The following is a 19683-nucleotide window of genomic DNA, read 5'->3' on the forward strand; positions in this document are numbered from 1 at the left end:
AAGTTAATCGCCGATTAATTCAGCTGGCAGAATAGTTAAAAACTAACTAACATAATTCGTTATCCTTGTTCCATTTTCCATATGTTAAATACCAAAAATTTAACGAGTCCACTCGTATGATGAAAATAATTCGGATGTTATTTGATAGTTTATATCCATTTCTACCGATTAACTTTCTTCTCGGTTTAACTTACTTTTTATCTTTTTCTAATTCTTAGAATTCAGTTCTAACAAAGTTGAACTTCTTGTTAGGGCCGATTTCACAGTCTCTGATTAACTTGATCCTCCGATTAAGCTCACTCTTCGTCTCTTTCTAGGGGGACAGTTAGAAAGAGATGCAGAGTGAGTTTAATCGGAGGATCACATTAATCACATCGGATACTGTGAAATCGGCTCTTAGTTCCAAGAATTAGAAAACGATAAAAAGTAAGTTAAACCGAGATTAAAGCCACCCCAATCTCGTAGAAATGGGCATTAATCCAGCGATTAAGTTTTTGGAAGTCGCCCTTAATTCACGAGCCTGAGGTCGCGGCCCTGCGCGGCGCGTGAGTCACGGCGCAAGACCGCCGCGAGAGGCGCCGCCGCCGCCGCCCGCCGCCAGTGTACGCCAGTGACGCCAGTGTACGCGAGGCGTTTTTTCCGCGCGGATCTCCGCTCCTCCGCGTCTTCGTCCCGTTCCGCGGTATATCGAGTCGAGTGTGCCGGTCCCGGCGGTGGTCACTTGGTCACGCGACGCGACGGAACCGGGCACGATCGCAGTCGCAGTCGCACGTTCAGGTCCAGCTCGGCCGGTTGCTCAACGTCGCGCAACCCGACGCGACGGCCGACGGCGTTTCTTCGCGCGAGCTCTCGCGATCGTACCGGCGACGGCGAGTGGCTGGCGTATAAAAGACGGCCGGCTCGGGGCGCGCGCTTTCCCGGAAACCGCGTCCTCCCGTCGAGAGACGCTCGTTCCTCGCTCCCGTTCTCGTCGCGTTTGTTTCCGCGAGGCGAGGCTCCCAATTGCACTGGTTTTCGGGAGGCCGTTTCTCGCGCGCGGATCTCCCGTTCGACGATCGCGCGTTTCGGGCTCGGGTAGTCGGTTCGATCGACGCTCTGCGTGAGCAAGCGACGCCGCGCCGGCGAGGGCAGCTCGGTCCGCGCGCGACTGATAAACCGTAACGGGATTTTAAGCCGCGACGGAGAGGTGCACCACGTCGTCGGGTACGTAACACTCGTTCCTTGACTCCATGTTGTTTTGACAGCTCGGACCGATCGGGCCTACGAGAATCTCCGCGCTCGAGCACCTCTCTCGAATGTATACAAAGTGTATATTCGTGTTGTTCAGACCGTTCTCAGACTGTGATCCGTCATTTATTTTTATCTGTATATTTAAATGAGAGAGAGAGAGAGAGAGCGACTTCGAGCGCGCGATTCGGTGTTTCTTAAATGAATCATCTGTTTTCAAAACTTACTATCCTGACTAATTTTTATCCTTCCGTAAGACGAAGATAGTAAAAAGAAATTTTCTCTGATCAATTTTCTTCACTTTCTTTGTTTACTTTTTATTTGAGTGACTGAATTTTTATTAAAAATATCAAAAATATTACTTTAATAAATATTTTTAGCAAGAATATTTATAAATATTATAATAGCAATTTTTTTATATTATATATAAATATTTATAAATCTTCTTAGTAAAGATATATTAAAAGTTAATTTGTTTCACATTCGAGAAGAAAAAGTATGCTTATTACATCATCTTTCCTTTGCACGATTAAATTTTTATCAAGTATTTATTCTCACAAAAAATGTGCTCGTCACATTTTCATTTAACGCACCTAGAGGTTTTGAAAACGCATGATTACATATTTCTCGCGAAATGTTGTATTAAAACAAAAACAAAAAAAAAAGAAATTCAAACTTAAATGCTTGCAACAGAGAGACGTGTGTTAGGGGTGACGATTTTGTGCGATAAAATATTATTCAGACGTTTTTTTGTAAACAGTAGTGGTTGTAACGTAGGATTCGGTTGGGACAAGCACCTGGCTCGAAACACCGGAACAAGGGGGAAACTCTGAATTGGAGCTAACACGCTGTCCACGGCTTTTGCATGCGCTCAGGCTTTTTACGTCACGTTCATAATTCAACGCTTCTGCGATCACCACCGACCAGCATGGCACCGGTTAACGGGGCACGCTTTGGCTTTATTTCTCTCCCGCATCGAAACGTCAAACGTGACTGTCATCGTCGCCGACGCGCGACGATTCGTCGCCCGTCTGTAATCTGTATCGTGACGCGCGATTACGTGTTGGGCAAACAAAATTCCAAGGCGACGCCGTATTCCGCCGACAATCGCGTGACGAGAGACACAGAGAGTGTGTATGTGTGTACGTGTACGTGTCCTTTGTCCGCGCACTGCGTTTCGAGCCCTTTGATCGATAAGCCTCGTCCTTGCTTTCTTCCCAACCTTGATCTCCTCGTCGTCTAATAACGCGACGCGCCGATCGCGCCGAATTTATCTCCCCGTGCGTCGTTCTGTTTTCATTCAAGCTTTATTACCCTCCCGAGAAAGGGACGCGCGAGGAAAACTCGCTCGTGACGTGATTTTCTGTGATAAAATGCATTCGAATGCTCTTGGATGACTGAAATATCAATCGAGAGACTGAATTTATCGGTTCGAGGGTTTTTGGAAACGTCATGCTATAATTAAGTGGCTTAATTGATGTGGCGCGATTATGTGCAAATGCGTCTTTCATTTCAAGCTGTCACTCGGTTCGCGCTTCGCTCTATCTCCTCATTGCCTACGAATGCGCTCATTGGCACGACACAACGGCACGGATTCACTACGGGGCGAAATGTATGAATGAAGAAACGTGCGCGACCGCGCGCGCGATGAAGTCGTCACTTTCGGAGCCCTGTCACCTTTGGGAGCGTATACGCGATTTCAAAGAGGAGTTCTTCGGAAACTTTTCGATGAAGCGAAACGACTTTAACGCGAGACGAAGCTCCTGACGCGGAAAACTCAGCCCTCCGCATTTTTACTTTCATTTTTTAAGTGTTAATCGTTTCTTTTAAATATTACTAACTGTAATTATTTTTATTTCGACCAACATGTATGAAACGGGACATATCCGTTCAAACGGATCAAAAATTCTCGAGGCTTTTCCAAATCGCGAGCGCTGAGAGAACCTTGAATAAATCCCGGATGCCTGTACGCCGGAAGTAGCACGGCGGTATTGTCCGACTTACGATCATTGGTGTGGAATATTCGTTTAGCTTCCGGGAAACGTTCGCGCACTCGCTTCGTCAAGCCCCCGTTCCACGACGCTTTTGTGCCCGAACAAGCCGACAACCTCTTTCCGTGTACGGATATATGCGATCTAATTTTATCATTTGGTCTCTTTTATCTTCAGTTTTCCAGCTGGCAGGCCCCGGTTATTCCTTGTGGCTTGATTTAAAAACGAAAAGCGAACCGCAAAAGCAAAGGCAAAACCGAGACAGACAGACCCGGGCGGACTAAAACTTATCTCTTTCCTCCTCGCTGTGTGCCACGCGCCGTGTGGGAAAAATCTCGGTGTGGGCGGACCTCTTCCGTATAACGACGCCGCACGCGCCGTGTGGTAAACCACTTCAAAAACTCTCTCGTCGTTGCACCTGGGAGGTCGTCCCCTGGGAGAGAGCCCCCTCTACCTCAGCTTTTATCGACGCGGGGCGGGCGGTGATGCTTTTGTCTCCCCGACGGGATCGGGACGGAATCTTAGCCGTGCGAAAATCGAGAGCCGCATCGATGCCGAAGTCGGCAACTAAGTGGAGATTCTGGAGGTCTCTTTTATCTTTATTTCCTACATGCGAGAAAGTGTGTGAGAGAGAGAGAGAGAGAGAGAGAGAGAGAGAGAGAGTGTACGTGTGTGTGAAACCTGAAGGATTTACACATACATTTACATCACACGTCCTCCCGTAGTACGAGGATCGGAAAGAGGGCCCGATTGCACCAACGAGTTGTACGATTGATTTCATTGAATAATGAGCGGTTGATTAGATTTTCCCAATTCACTTGTACCTCTTAAGACAGAAAGATATATTGTTCTCTCGCAGATCAATCATCTAAACATAATAGAGGTTTTCAACGTTTCTCAAATCAGAAGATTTCGAATTAAATCGCGTCAAATTTCGAATTAATTCGCAAAATATGAAATGAGTGTACATTTTAAATACGATTAAAATACGCTGTTTCGATTTAAAGGGACATTCAGAACTTGAGCTTGAGCTTTCTGCGCTTCGAGCTTTTTAGAATCCGAATTAACGGGATTGTTCTGTTTATGAGAGATTCAGTCTTCACCAAATCCAGCTAATCAACATTTAATTAATCAAGAGCGTTGGTGCAATCCTCCTCCCGTGAACGGTTTCATCGACGCATCGATGATGCCGTTGCATTTCGCAATAACTGTGCGACTCTTTTCGGACGCGAACAACTAGAGCGGGTCGCGGTTGATTAATCTAAACGCTGCGCTGATGGAATCTGCCGCTCCACTAACTTCCCGCTCGAGATAATCGGAATCTGAGAATTCTGCCGATGCGGAGTACGTGGCTATAAATCGTACATATCGGTCATATCAGTGATATCTGCAATTCTAATTTAATAAATCGCTCTATAATTTTATTCGCCGAAGGCTGGTCGAGACGGCTGTCTCTGACGAATTATCTCTGTAAGCGCTCTACGTAATCCTCGGTAATCCTTGAATGTCAAGCGGCACAATGGTAGTTTAATTAACTCTCCCCGGGACGGTATTTACCCGGGAAAATATTTCAATACCCGTCCGTTTACGTTGGCCTGAATTGTCGTTCTGATAGAGTTAATAATCGATCGCTGGCGTTTTGTATTTTACTATTCGTCTCGCGCAACACTTTGCGTCACACGACCTTTTCGGCGATAAGCGGCGGTTACTAACGTCATATTAATTTAATATAATATTGACAGTGTTCATGGCGATTAACGGCAAGTGCCTCTTAATTTTGTGTGACTCGTAATCAGTAATCACTTCCAAGGCTCCTCTATAATTTCTTGGGCCGATAATCTGTTTTCCGTAAGCAAGTACCTTTATGTTGGCCAGTTGTTTGCTGTGTTTATGCACAGAGAGAATTTTCTCTTAGAATTTACCCTGAAAATCGTGATAGTTGTGGGATATGTATTACGAAGAATTTTATGCGAGCTATTCTGATTAACATCTACTATAATAAAAAATATTAATTCTATTACAACGAAATATAAAATATCTGGTTAATTTTACTAAAATATATAGTAAAATTTTAATAATTTCTTAAAAATTACCAATCTGCTTGGTAATTTTTATTACGTTGTTTGTAAAATGTCTTGTATATTTCAAAAATTCCTATCGTTACCGGTAATATTTGATTGGTTGCCAAGTTCTTCAAATTTGTAGTAAATTTAACTGTAAAATATGACGAAAAATTCTCTCCGTGTATCGATGTGCTGTTTAGATACCGCTAATGATTCTTTTATTCTTAATTGTCGAATTATATTTCTTTATTTTACGCGCGTCGAGCTAGTGTCGCCTTTTACATAGGATGAATGAAGTAGCAGCGGTTGCGAGATCTCTATATCTTATGCTAATGCAATTCTTACACATACAAATACGCGCACGCAATTTTTCTTCCGATTGCAGGTTGGAGAAGTCGCGATGCACTGCATTGCGGTATGCAGGCTGCACCGCGAACGAGAGAAGCGCGCGCCGTATAAGCAAGATCGTGTGGGTAGAGCGCGTGTGTGTGTTTGTATATATGTGTCCGCGCGTATATACGCGAAATAACATGAATCTTGCACATTCTTCGAGGACGGTTATGCAAACGGTCTCCATTGAAACAGCACATGGCTGACATAGTAAACGAATATTTTAGCGAATATTATTTACAATTAATTTTCGCAGATCCTTCGACGTTGCGCGCGGCTCTCCCGTCTCTAAAATTTCCGATCTCAAATGTCATCCTCTAGCTTTATCTCGCTGACGCGAGCGGATTTCCCTAGATGAAGGAAACATGGATTGAGTAAGAAGCCGTTGTAACACTTGTAACGCATCGCAATGTAATGCAATGAGTATACACATGATTTCAACGGTTCTCGTTTCCTCGTGTCTTTACGTTCCACACGCTCGATACCGGCGACGCGTTATCGGTCTGAGGACTGCGTTATCACGGCGTAATCTGTGGAACATCGTATTTTTCCGCGCGCCTTATGCGCGCGACCTTCGTGGTTCGTGTGTGCCCGTCCGCGCGCCCGTACCTCGCAGGTTGAGTCAGGAAATGACGGATATATCCTCGCGTTTGCAGAAAGTCCAAGAGGGCTGTTCTCGAGGAGAACGATCCGAAGGAGAGCAAGCGCAAGCGCTCGGCACCGCCGCCGGTGGTCGTAACGCAGATGATCAGGCAGGACTACGATCAGCTACTGGAACCGAAGATACCGGAAAAGAAGGTACCGGAAGCCGAGGACGCCAGGAGAAAGACAATGGAGCATCCGCTCAACAGCCGGTTGTCGCCGAAAGTCACGCCGATCACGAACGACTACGAGATCAGCAATCACGTCCTGGGCCTCGGGATCAACGGGAAGGTCGTGCAGTGCTACGACAGGAACACGAGGCAGAAATATGCTCTTAAGGTGAGTCCTTACGAGTCCGCAGCTTGGCGATTTGATTCTTCGAAGCATATGTAGTAATCTAAGAAACATAAGATTCTAAAATTAAGAGAAAATTATCGGTTCAAAGTCCACCAGGTTGGTTTAGATAAGGCTATTCGGAGTGACTCCGCTTGGGGTTTGGGAACAAGTTAAAAGTATACCTTGACGTAAAGATAACAAACACTCAAACGCGCACAGGGGGGGATCGAGGTTTCTTATCGGAAGACGAGGCGCGAGTCATTACGCATCGGTTTTTCTCACCGCGATGCGATGCGATGCGCCTCGTGCGCGTCCTCGGATATTTTTAAGGCGCGAGAGCGACGTACCGTCCGTCGTCGACGAGCCGCGGGCCCGAAGGTGTTAATCCGTCGCGTTGACACTTTGAAGGAAAGCCGCGTATCGATACCCGCTCGAATCGCATCGGTCGAGCGCGTTTAGACCGCGAGTCATCCTCTATTTATACCCCGGTGATTTCCTCCTTCGACGATGTCGGGGCCCCTTAAGCGTATCTCTCTCCCCTCGAAAGGAGCCTGCCGCCTGTTTCGTTACGCGACCGACCCGGAAAAAAATTCAGTTCAACTGCATGGGTACGGTTTTCCCCGAGAAAGTTCAAGTAGCACGCGGCACGTTTTCGCCTATCAAATCGCAGTTCTGATTCCGGTCACGAGACAAGACAGTTAGAGATGCGCTATCGGTCTCCAATAAAATTATTCAATATTGCTAGATCGTATCTGCGTAAAAAGCTTCAACTGTGATTTATGCCCCGTGTGATGTATAGGTATTCCGTTTGAAAGTCGCACGCGGAGTAGATAAGATTACTTACTCTCGTTGATTTTACGATAGGGATTATTCCGGCCACACGGTTAACAGACGCGACGAAATCTGATAAATAACTGTAATTACCTGATCAAATTGGCTTGTTTGGGGAACGTGCATATTAACATACTGCCACCCATCGATATCTTGTTATACCAGTTATTATCTGAATGGTTTCGTCCAATTTTCTGATAACGCTCGGCATGATAAAGTGCACATTTCATATTGCGAGATTGCGTATTTCGTAGCAACTCACATGACGTGCTAAAACACGTTAAGATCTCTAATTTCCAATTATATCTAGAAATTAAGATTGCATTCTTCGCAGTTCGCATTCGCAGCCGAATGTTTCTCGACGAAAATTTTGTTTATTTCCGTGAACATTACTTTCTTCGTGCAATTTTCCAAAGTGCTACCTTACTATACTCCGTCCAACGAGAGATCATGGTTGATCAAACATAAATAACGATAGGACACAGAGCCGCAACAAGGTGTTCGCGTTAAATTATTTGTATTTTTAATAGATATTGTCTAACACTATTAAAAATAAAAATAATTTAACGCGAACACCTTGTTGCGGCTCTGTGCCCTATCGTTATTTATGTTTGATCAACCATGATCTCTCGTTGGACGGAGTATACCTTACTTTATTACAGTCGAGTCCGTCGCGCTTCAGCGAGCATCGCGCGCTTTTGAATCAACGTGGGACTGTTGCGTTTCCTTATAAAGTCGAGATCTGTGAGACCAGCCGCGAAAATAATTTAACGGCAGTTTAACATGGAATGTTGATCGCGATTGCAGATATATAGAACGTCGATGACCGATTACAAGCATGATCGCCGCGGTATACATAATTTTCTCTCGTCTTTTTGGATTGATATAGAATATATAGATACATATTAATATGTTGCCCAACGAGTTTTTTATGTCTCACCATGTATACCACAGTAGAATTCTCACTATCATAAATATATATGTTAAAATATTGTATAATACGATTAAATTGGATTATACCCTTATGGATAGTACATTGAGTCGCGCACTTTGTACTTTACGTTGTTATACAGCTATTTATATGATTCAAAACTTTGTATTAAGTGGCATCTACTTTTTATACACGTTTTAAAAAAATTTCATCGTTAATCAGACACTGAACCATTACGGCAGTCAACGTGTTAATCTTCAAATCGGCAATTTGTACGTGTATATCATAAATTCGATTTTATAGCCTATAAATTATTTTCTTAGCACGTAGCAAACATGCTCTTTCCTGCGAGAAACATTTCGGAAGTTTGCTTTTGTTTAGATTTGAGGCGCTTGGTTCTTTTTACACGAAGTTCGATTGAGAGATGCTATTTTTTCAGAAAGAGAGAGAAAGTCTAAAGGTCGGTGGTATTATTTCGTCTCTACCTCGCGTCCGTCCGTAAAAGCTCTCTCTCGCCGTGGAAAGCTATCGTGCCCCGCGGCTTCTCGGATTCGTTATAAAAATAATCGGAATGTTTCTCTCCCGCGCGAGGATTTCGCGGTACGGAGGAATTACCGCAAAAACCGCGATTTTTTCGCGATAGCGTGCGTAATGCTGCAGTTTTTGGTAACGCTCGGCGTTGGCTGTAAAATATTTCTCGCGTTCGTGGAAAGCGTCTTCCTCTTATTTTCACGATAGTCACGGTAATCTCTCAATTTTATGATATTTCTTCGAAACGAACGAGCATTTATTTAAAACTTTACGCGTTTATTAAAAATATCGTTCGCTTTTTTTTACTTGTCGCGCATACGACACGTGAAATAGAATTGCGAAAAATCACGCGCGTTTCAATCGCTCTCGATATACCCACCGTCCTCTTTCTGTCTCTCTCTCACTCCCTCTTTCTCATTCTCGATCGTTGCACGTGTCGTACGCGTGTCGTCAGCGTTCAGGCTCGCGATTATTGACTTCTCGTCGCGAGTTTTTCCAACGACGCGTCGTAAAACTTCATGCATTCTTCCGAGAAAACGTTTTAATGCAATACGCGAGACTTGCGCGCGATCGACAAAGATCGCGGCGCTGAAAAAGAAAAGCAAGAATTGCACCTTCGTCCCCTTTATATATTCGCGGCCTTATATATATATATATTCCCTGATGATCTCATCCTTTCCGGCGCGAAAATGGTCAATGGCATCGACGAACGCTATCGGGGGGATTTCGATGGTCGTCTATCGTCGGAGGTCAAAGTGACGCGATCGTTAAAACCGGCGCGAAAGTCAAGTCGCAATATCAATCCTCGTAAGTGTCAAAGCTAATAGATATTGATAACCCCGATTGTGAAATACAAGCAGATCCTTTGTTTTCTTCTTCTTATTTTTTAGTTCACACAATTTACACTAAAAATTAGGCAACGACAATACGAGGAATCCATGATGTACTAAGGTACCCGATGTACCATTATTATCTGAATGATTTAACTTATTCCATTTTCTAATAATATTTATGTTAGTGTGATAAAGTGCTTTATATCGTGAAATTATATTTTGTAGTAATTTATATAACACTATAATATTTATATAACAAAATAATATTTTTAACTCTTTACATTCTGCAATAAATTCAACATTTTGTTTTAACTTAACAATTCAATAATTAAATAAAAGCCCTTTATTTCTGAAAACATTGCATTTTAAAAAATACAATGAGCTCTTAGAAATATTCATGTTAAACATAACTTGACAGTGCAAAGGGCTAATTAGTAAAATATATATCTAGGAATCCTTCGTACATAGCCGAGTATTCCTCGACGAAAATTCCTCGTTGAATAATAGCAGCATCGAATGTGTAACGACGGAAATTGGCAGATAATTGTCGACAGATAAATATAAGGAACTTATCAATTACACGTGACTGAAAATGTGCTCATTTTACGTAACTTCGATAAAAGATTTAATTGACGTTTTTTTAAACACAAGATAAAAAAAAGACTTCAGAATCACAAGTGGTAGGAATTAATTTCTTAATTATTTTTATTTTATTATTTTTTATTAAAGTTTAAATATAGTTTCTGTCAGTGGTCCACGACAAATTGGTTTGAAATCGTCTTTTGCGTTCTTGACTGATATTCCAGGAACGAAAGTGTTGTAATTGATAATTATTATTATTACGTAACATTATAACCGTTCTTGTAGTAACTGCTTATTGCGTTAATCGGAATCACTTAAAGCAGTTAGAGATTTACGGACTGTTTATGCAGAATTCAATTTCATTGATTTATTATTCAGATATTTTGCAGATAAAAGATTCTTTGTAACTTTAATGATATTCTAAAAATAATTATCTTATTCATTATACGAATTTTGATAAAAGTGTCGTGATAAATATGACAGATCGATTTTTTTGATACAGTTTGGAGAAACCCAGCCTGACTCGCGGACTAACTGTTTGAAATCATAGAAGGCTGTTACATCATGTATTAATGACTAATAGTTTATCTAACAAGCGTGTCCAACTAACACAGACGTTTTTTCATTGAAAGAATTCGCGCTGAAGCATCTTCGAAGCGTTCAACGTTGATTGAAATCAATCTTATCGCCGATTCTATTTATATTATTCCAGTTATCGCAACGATCGATGCGCGGGATTACATAACACATTGCGGAGTAACGCCACCGTTTAACTTCGCCAAGAATGACGACAATGCGTCCTGCAGAATGTTTCCGCGACCCTGATTACAATACTTCCATATCCAAGAGGCTGTAAAGCCGAAATTTGCGCCACGTCGTTTTATCGCGGCATCAATATGTATTAGAATAAACTTAATAATAAGTTTCTCACAAATTTTGCAGATTGCATGAATCATCTTAGAGCTGTGCTAGATGCCAGTTATCAATAACGCTTCCATTGTTCATTTTATCCTTTTTTTTAAACCGGAGCGAGATAAGAGACAGAAGCGAGAATCGCTCGAATCTCACTTACAATTAACTTTAACTGACGTTTCTGTGAACGGCTCTTATAATTATAGCACGCCGCGGAATTACGTTTCGAGTTACGTGTGTATCGCAATGACATGGCGCACGCATCGACACGTGCAGTGACGTTATGTACACGAGGCCTCCGATGGCCTCGCGGCTTTTAACGCTCGGCTATTAAAAATTCAATATTTGTCGACGTCACGTCGCGGCCGTGTGTCGCGTCGCGTCGCGTCGTTTCGTCGCGAGCCAGTTTCTCACCGCTACGAATTCGCTTCCCGTTGATTGACTGCCGGCTGTCAGCCGGCCAGCGTTTTCCTCTTGTCGGTCGTCACGCGTCGTTTTATACCCGAGCGGTGTCTCGTTGAACACCGTTTTGCGGAAATCCTCGCGTTTGAAGCGTCATACATTCTCCATCGAGGAAAATACATCAAACTTTATATTGCAATTTCCCCAAACGTGCCGATAAAATTACATGATTGACGTATATTTTTCCTAGGGGATTACATTGAAAAATATCGCCTGTATATTATTCCGACAATAAAATAAGATCTATCTTTTGACTCATCTTCGTAAATTTCTTCGTCTTTTCCTTGGGAACTAACTATATCATTGTGATCAAGAATTCTACTTTCCGTTTTTCCTTTTGGAATAACTATTGCGCGAGGGATTATAACGAAGGTTGCGTTTTGGGAAAAGAATAAAGTTATTTAAACGATAATTATGACTACACATTTTTATCACTCTTCAGCTATTATTTCTTTAATTATACTTTAATTATACAATTTCTTTAATTTCTAACTATATGTTATTTGTTTTAATGTTAATCTTATATTAAAAATCTATATTGTGCAATTTTTATTACACACACATTTGAGTGCATTACTATTGAAGCAATAAAAGCAATAACGACGAAGGACGCGGAAGAGGATCAAAGCCGTTTTGATACTTTGTTTCCAGGCGATTGACTTTTCCGTGACGGATGGAAAACTTTTCCAATTCCGTTTAACTGACACGTTGCTGCGTAATAGTCCGGATGGAACCGGGAAGGCGATCGATCGTGCGTTTCCACGAGCGTGACGTCGTCGCGCTGCATCGGATTACGTTGTTGGCTTTTATAGTCAAGCGTGTAAAAGTCTCCGGGCGAGCGCGCACGGAGAGACGTAGAACGACAAGCGTATACAATTTGATCTGTCGCCAAGAACCATCAGAATGACAATCCCGCGCGCGTCTCCATCCGTCTATTTCGCGCGGCAGGTATGACTTGCACGCCGTGAGGTGCTAATCTTATTAGCACAGCTCTGTTACGACGTCCGGTATTGGTCTCCGGCACGCGGTCGCTCCGGCATTTTTCTCTCACTAACACGCCTACCTAGCCCTACAAGGACAAACGGGATCGGCGGAAAAGCTTGGAAAATAAATTTCCTCCGTAAAATGTGAAGGTTTTTATTAGGAGAGAGCTTTTTAACTTAATTCGTTCATCTCTGTACATTCACGATGGTAGCTTCGTTATTTTCGTGGCTTCAATGAATCTCGATCTAATTTTACGACCTATTCATCATAATTTCACGTACATTTAAACGTTTTTCGCATATATGAACGAATAACACCAACACAAAATAAATATATAGAAGAGAAAGACGTAGAAATATTACCGCTCTAATTATAAGTATCGAAGACTGCACGATCATTACGAAAACGCGAATTTGAAGCGATCTATATAGCATATAAATTTGTTTATTAATTACGACGGATTTTCTAATTTAAATTGATATATTTTGACACATGTATTGAAATAGCTTTCTAACTCCAATTTTGTTGTAACTCTTGATATTATTAATTTTATTATAATTTTTATATGTTTGATTTTGCAAAACCTCTCGGGTAACCGTTGTGTGATATCATTAGCTTTTCTCCTCTGTCACAACTCGCGCAACATTTTTCCGTTCGCTCTTATATATCGCTGATTCCGACGACCTTTGTTCCGGAATAGGTATATACAAATCTTAGAAACCGGTTCTCCGACTCCGCGTTTCACACTACCTCAGGTTTCGCGTGCTCCGAATACCTTCGGATCGGCCAGGCTACAAAAGCGCGCGCGGATCATCCTCTTCCGTTTTACCATATATTTCGTCTCGATGTCTTGCATCGCGGGACGTTTCAACTTAAAATAAGTCGACTCTTTCAAGAGCTTTGACGCAACGATATACCGCGCTATAATCGTGTTTCACGTTTGAGCCGTTTCAAGAAGCATCAAAAGCTTTTTCGAGAAATCCGCTTACGATGACGTGGCATCATCTGATTTCAATCCCCCGCGTTGCAGCCGGATGTTTCAACTTGAAATAGAAAACTATATTTCCGAGCTTTCCATACAACAATGTCTGTGTGCGTGTCAGTATATATGATAATGCGCTAAACACGCCTGTGAAGCGTGCTCTTTGCCCTCGTCGCTCATTTCCACGTATAATATATTGCATAAATTAAACGGTACGTTAAGCGTCTCGAATCGGCGAGATCGCGGATGATGATGAATCGCTTGTGCCGCTCGATACACAAGTTTCTTTCCGGTCAAGTTTCTCACCGCGTCACAATAGACGTCTGCGGTAATCGTCTGCGATAACTTGTATGATTGTCCGGGAAGATCGCGCCTCAAAAGGGCAATTGCGCGAGCAGGCCCGTTCAAGAGGAAGGGACTACGCTGCGTGTGCGTACACCGCGTGCTCGATCGCTAATAAATTTTGAATAGCAAGGCATACGATATGATTGACCAGTCTGTTATTGTGCCATCAGCAACTTACGTGTCATTCACCTCCATATATAGAAGAAAACCGGTATTTTTACATATAACGTACTTGCTCGCACACGGAAATAATATCTAATTTAAGCTCTAACGGTGACTTGATCAATTTAGAGCTAATCTTTTTTAAATTGAAGTAGCGTTAATAAGCGCGAAGCGTTATAAGTTATAAGCGATTAGAAATGAAGAGCTTTTTTTCGAACTCTTGATGACTTCAGAATGCGATCAAGCGATATAATATTTAATAATATAATTATTTAATAAAGTAAATATATAAGTTTAATAAATACATAAAATTTAAAAGAGAGAAAAGTTTAAGTAGCAAGATAAATCTTGTCGCCAATTAAATCCGCACAGATTTGATTATTTCGGTACTTTAATTGAAGATTTGAAGATAATCGATATGATATTTAACACATATTCGTCTCTGAAACGTGCTCTGAAAGTGATAAGATTCACCATTGTCGATATCTGTATCGAGTTTTTTGTTGCATGTATATATTATTCTTATATAATCTATATTTTAATATATTTCTTGTAATACTATTAATCATGACGATTTTTTTAAACAATTGACGCATTAGTTATGTAAGTAAGACATTGCACATGTTCTGATACGGTTTGTAGTAGATAGGTGGATGCGAAAAAGTCTTTATCTAGGAAATCCTCACGATGACGCCGCTTTTGTGCGATAAACACAGTGCGAGCTATGAGTCAAGTCTTTACCTGCCAGCTGCAGCACGATGATCTACACGCAACGGAAACGCGATACGAATACTGATAACAATTTCGAAGCTACAAGTTATTTCTCAAAATCATCGATAAATTTGCCAACCACGTTCAAATTGTCCGATGTCTATAATATTAATATTTTATTTTAACGTATTTTAAGTATATTAAAAACTGCTTGTCGCTGATATAGTGAAAATGTATAATCATTAATATCTCTCGATTTTTCCATGTTACATTCAGTAATAAAATTGAATCTTCTTCTTCTTTCTCTTATTTTTATGCAATTTAATGAGAGATTTCTGCTAAGTCAAGCATATTAAGCTAAACGGCACGTTATTTGCAGGTTCTGCATGACTGCGCAAAAGCGCGGAGGGAAGTCGAGCTTCACTGGAGGGCCTCAAATTGTAGGCACATAGTCCAAGTCAAGGATGTATATGAAAATTCCTATAGCGGGAACAAATGTCTACTGGTGGTCATGGAATGGTACGTAAGAAAGCGCAACACTTCAATGCGACTACGGCGCGGCGCGGCGCGGCGGCGTCATTTATCGCGAGCATGATTCTTCAGATTCACGTCCAACTCCTTTGTGTGTTTCAGCATGGAAGGCGGGGAGCTGTTTCAAAGGATACAGGATAGGCAAGACGGCGCTTTTACCGAAAGAGGTAAATAGCCTCGGCATTCGAAATCTGTCGAATTTTTCTATTTTTAGAAACTACTATAAGTTTACTGTACGTTTCTTTGCAGAGGCGGCGCAAGTGATGTATGAGATCTGTGTCGCGGTAAAGCATCTACACGACATGAACATCACTCACAGGGATCTAAAGCCTGAGAATCTTTTATATTCCAAACCTGGTAAGAGAACATTCTACGTATGCCTCAAAGTACCATTTGCAAAGCACCAATATCATTTGTTTTTCTGACAACTTGAAAACATTATTATCTGTCCACAACATTTTACGAGTTTAAGAGTTCGTATTATCTGCAGACTTTGAAGAGTTATAACTGTGTGAAGACTACGATAACTTTATTTACATGTATATGTTTATCTATATGTATACATTGCAGAGACTAATACGAATGTTGTAACACATAAATAAATTTATATATCTATACTATTATATATATATATATATATATATAGTTATTGTTATTTATGTAATCTTAAATTACTAATTGTATGTCAGTAGTATGTAAATAAAATAGCAAGAATAATGTAGCATTCATGTATTTCCAGACATCACTGGAATCCTGAAACTCACCGACTTTGGATTTGCTAAAGAAACACATTTAAAAGACACATTACAGACGCCATGTTACACACCTTACTACGTCGGTAAGCTTTCGCATTTTATGCGAATACATACGTGTGTAGCTGAAACTATAAAATTAATATCTAATCCGTTTTAATATTTTATTTTTAGCCCCGGAAGTTTTAGGACCAGAAAAATATGACAAGAGCTGTGATATTTGGTCATTGGGAGTAATTATGTACATATTGTGAGTATTCTTCCATGTACCTTCAAGAGTTATTTTATATTAATAGCTCATTTTTTTCTGCTGTGATATAGAGCACGCTCAATCCTTCATGATCCTCGTCATCTTGTTAATGAATTATAATTAAAGTTACACATTATTTCTAGATTGTGCGGTTTTCCACCATTCTACAGCAACCATGGATTGGCAATCTCGCCCGGAATGAAAAAGAGGATCCGATTAGGACAATACGACTTTCCCTCTCCGGAATGGTCGAACGTGAGTCAGGAAGCTAAGAACCTTATCAAGGGTATGCTGTGTATAGATCCAGCGGAAAGGCTTCAGATCGACGCTGTGATGCGCAACAACTGGATTGCCGTAAGAACACACTTTATAATAAAATTTCGCTCTTAGCGTGAATTTTCTCCGTAACATATCTTTTCAAAAGCCACTTATTTCGCATAGAAATACATGGAAGTACCCGCAACTCCCTTACACACCGGACGCGTTTTGCGGGAGGGAGAGGAAATGTGGCCGGAAGTGCAAGAGGAGATGACGCGATCGCTGGCAACAATGCGCGTCGACTATGACACGGCCTGTCTGAAGCAGCTCGATCACACGAACAATCCCTTATTGAATAAACGAAGGCGCGCGAAACAGTCCGCGAACAACGCGACAGTCCCTACGCCCGCCAGCCCTACGCCCGCCTCCTAGGAAGAGGATACTGTCAGAACCAGACGGAACTGGACTTGTTTTCTACGGAGGTGCGTCAGATACAGCGTGGTCACAACGAGGATCGTTTTCTGACTGTTGCATTTTACGAAGCGAAAGAAATTCCGAAGTAGAGTAGTATCGAAGGGCACCTAAATCACGTAATGCGTCGCACAATTTGTGCTTGTCGGCGTCCGAGTAATTAGGTGTGAGGTCAATTTTACTAGAGCGGTAACAATAACACGCGCAACGAGGACAATATTGCCCCTAGCGAATGCAAATAAGCGATGCCTTTTTAACTATCGAACGATATCAGTCTTTCTGAAATTGTAAATTTTAAAAATATGTAGGCTACATTAAATTACAAAATTGAGCAACCACTTGTAAAACGTGGAAGGGCAAACATTTATTAATGCCAAGCATTAATGTTACATGTTTGTCGTTAGTTCAATTTCTGTCAAATCTAGTAATTGTCATTGAATATAATGGCCTTTAGAGGCACTAAATAGAAATAGTCAATGAACAAACGATACTGCTGAATGTGTCTTTGATCAAACGTAATGGATCGTACTGGAATATTTAATATTGATATTTGAAATATCTGCATCTATGATAACGAGAGTTAAGAAAAAGAGAAAGTTTCTCAGTAAAACCTCATTGCTATTATATTCATTGAGAGGAACGAATATGAAGCTACATACTTGTTATCTCGAAAAAGGGTCGAGAGATATGTATATCAAAAATCCGTTATCTTAAACAACTGAGAGTCGATTTTAGGGCTGATAAATAGTAACTGGCTTTTACTGTCTTATGTTATTGATTCAAAAACATAAAAAACTATTATAATGTCATCGAGCCAGTAATCGTTCTTATATTCTGTACACATACATATATTCTAAAATAGGCGCCGAGAAAAAAATGTTTTTGCTTATTATATATAATCAAAACAACATGGGATTATTATATATAATCTTCAAACACAAATATAATAATGATGTAAAGATTATTTATCCATAGGCTGTTAAGACTAGCTATAGGAATAGTTGCTCATACACTTATCATTTCTAAAAAAAAATAATTTGCTGCCATTGGGTAATCAGGTGTGCATCATAATTACGTGTATCATCGAATTTATAACACATTACGACATTCACGTAATTGTCCGTTGACCGTCCAAGCCTGTTTTAAATATATGTATTAAATTTTCATAATTATTACCTCGATTCAATAACATTTTTTATCCTATTTTTACTGATGTAATTAATTATATAATTTAGACATTGGATTATTTGTATTCTAATATCAATTATATCTCTAATATGTTCAGTATATATCTTTAATTATGTTTACGTATATTTGCACTCTGTTTTTAAGATTTATAAGTAATTACAACGATATGCTTGAGGCTGAGTACAGTTAAATGATTTGAATCTTTTTATTTAAGTCACGAATGCTATGAAGCTGATTTTAGTCGGAAGCGATCGAGTGTTACGAATTAAGATAAGTATGGACGAGATGTCCCTACATCGTTAAAAATACAAAAAATAGATGTATGGAAACTGTATATATTTCTACTTAATTATTCGAGAATATTGTGTCTATGATTGCGTAGATGTGTCGTTAAAGATTCATAGAAATAAAATAAAATATTAGTCTATGTATTTTCAGTATCATATAGCGCGATATTCTATGATCAATGGCTGGTAAATCCGAAAAAAAGAGGAGTTCCATGTGCCTATAATTTCAATCGAACAAGATCATATTATTACAAATACATTCTAGAATAGTAGGAGAAGTATCACTAAAATATATAATATAATATAAAATATCGCAAAAGAAGTATGTAGTTACTTAACAATTTTAAAAGACAGCCATTTTCTGCGCGCATCTAAAATGATTAGCCTATAGACGTGAGAGATATATTCGTACAGAATTTATATAAGAAAAATAATTATTCAAAAATTCCAGAGATTGAAATATATTGTGTATGGATAACATAGTTTTTAATTATATAGAGCATACACAGTTCCTCGTGTTCTACATTGATCAATTAATTCGCCCTAATCGTGAATAATGAAATAGAAAATGCATATACGCAAGTTCAATTTCAAATATTACAACGAATTCAGTAGCAAGATATTTTTATAACAAGTCAAAGGTTCGTTGATCTGTATTTACAAAAATTGACAATAACTGCAAAAATAAATCTTAACTCTCATACCATTGCTACTTCGTCACTTACGCAATTACAGTTCTCTGTATCACAGCGGTAAAATCATGTATTTTTAACACGTGACGGCGCTGTAAATTTCCATAGACTGTAACATAGAAATATGTAATGATCAAATGATGTTAAAAGTAAAAAAATTACAGAAGCTATTTTATATCTATATTATTATTTTTTATTAGTTCCTTCTCTTATCGAGAACTCATTTGTTTTATTACACAGAAATATTCCATTATCTTGTGCTTTATAACTTATTTAATATATCATTTAAGACAAGATAATTTTTAATGACTATACACCCTCTGTATGGGACACCAGCTC

At 40.2% G+C, this 19683-nt stretch overlaps 1 protein-coding gene across 3 annotated transcripts; it reads left to right on the forward strand.

Moving 5' to 3' along the window:
• Positions 1-600: 600 nt before the first annotated feature.
• On the forward strand, positions 601-19514 carry LOC139776981 (MAP kinase-activated protein kinase 2-like). Of its 3 annotated transcripts, XM_071714098.1 has the most exons (10): positions 601-1203; positions 3396-3804; positions 6328-6652; positions 15295-15434; positions 15549-15613; positions 15696-15803; positions 16186-16284; positions 16373-16448; positions 16592-16802; positions 16890-19514. In XM_071714098.1, the coding sequence occupies exons 2-10, from the start codon at positions 3704-3706 to the stop codon at positions 17136-17138; spliced, it is 1374 nt and encodes a 457-aa protein (XP_071570199.1). In that variant the 5' UTR covers positions 601-1203; positions 3396-3703; the 3' UTR covers positions 17139-19514. The 3 variants fall into 3 exon arrangements, with proteins under 3 accessions (XP_071570199.1, XP_071570200.1, XP_071570201.1); XM_071714099.1 differs by lacking the exon at positions 3396-3804 and having other exon boundaries at positions 602-1203; XM_071714100.1 differs by lacking the exons at positions 601-1203; positions 3396-3804 and adding an exon at positions 5372-5793 and having other exon boundaries at positions 6332-6652.
• Positions 19515-19683: the final 169 nt, after the last annotated feature.

Source organism: Temnothorax nylanderi, unplaced genomic scaffold, assembly GCF_030848795.1.
Source record: "Temnothorax nylanderi isolate EJ_2023f unplaced genomic scaffold, tnyl_v1.0 TNYL_tig0134_pilon, whole genome shotgun sequence".
Lineage (NCBI taxonomy): Eukaryota > Metazoa > Arthropoda > Insecta > Hymenoptera > Formicidae > Temnothorax > Temnothorax nylanderi.

Bases quoted from the DNA above. Each gene is read 5' to 3' on its own strand.
- LOC139776981 (XM_071714100.1), top strand. From the start codon at position 5,569: ATGAATGAAGTAGCAGCGGTTGCGAGATCTCTATATCTTATGCTAATG. The intron at 6,653-15,294 runs GTGAGTCCTTAC...CGTTATTTGCAG, and splicing joins GGCAGAAATATGCTCTTAAG to GTTCTGCATGACTGCGCAAA. The intron at 15,435-15,548 runs GTACGTAAGAAA...TGTGTGTTTCAG, and splicing joins CTACTGGTGGTCATGGAATG to CATGGAAGGCGGGGAGCTGT.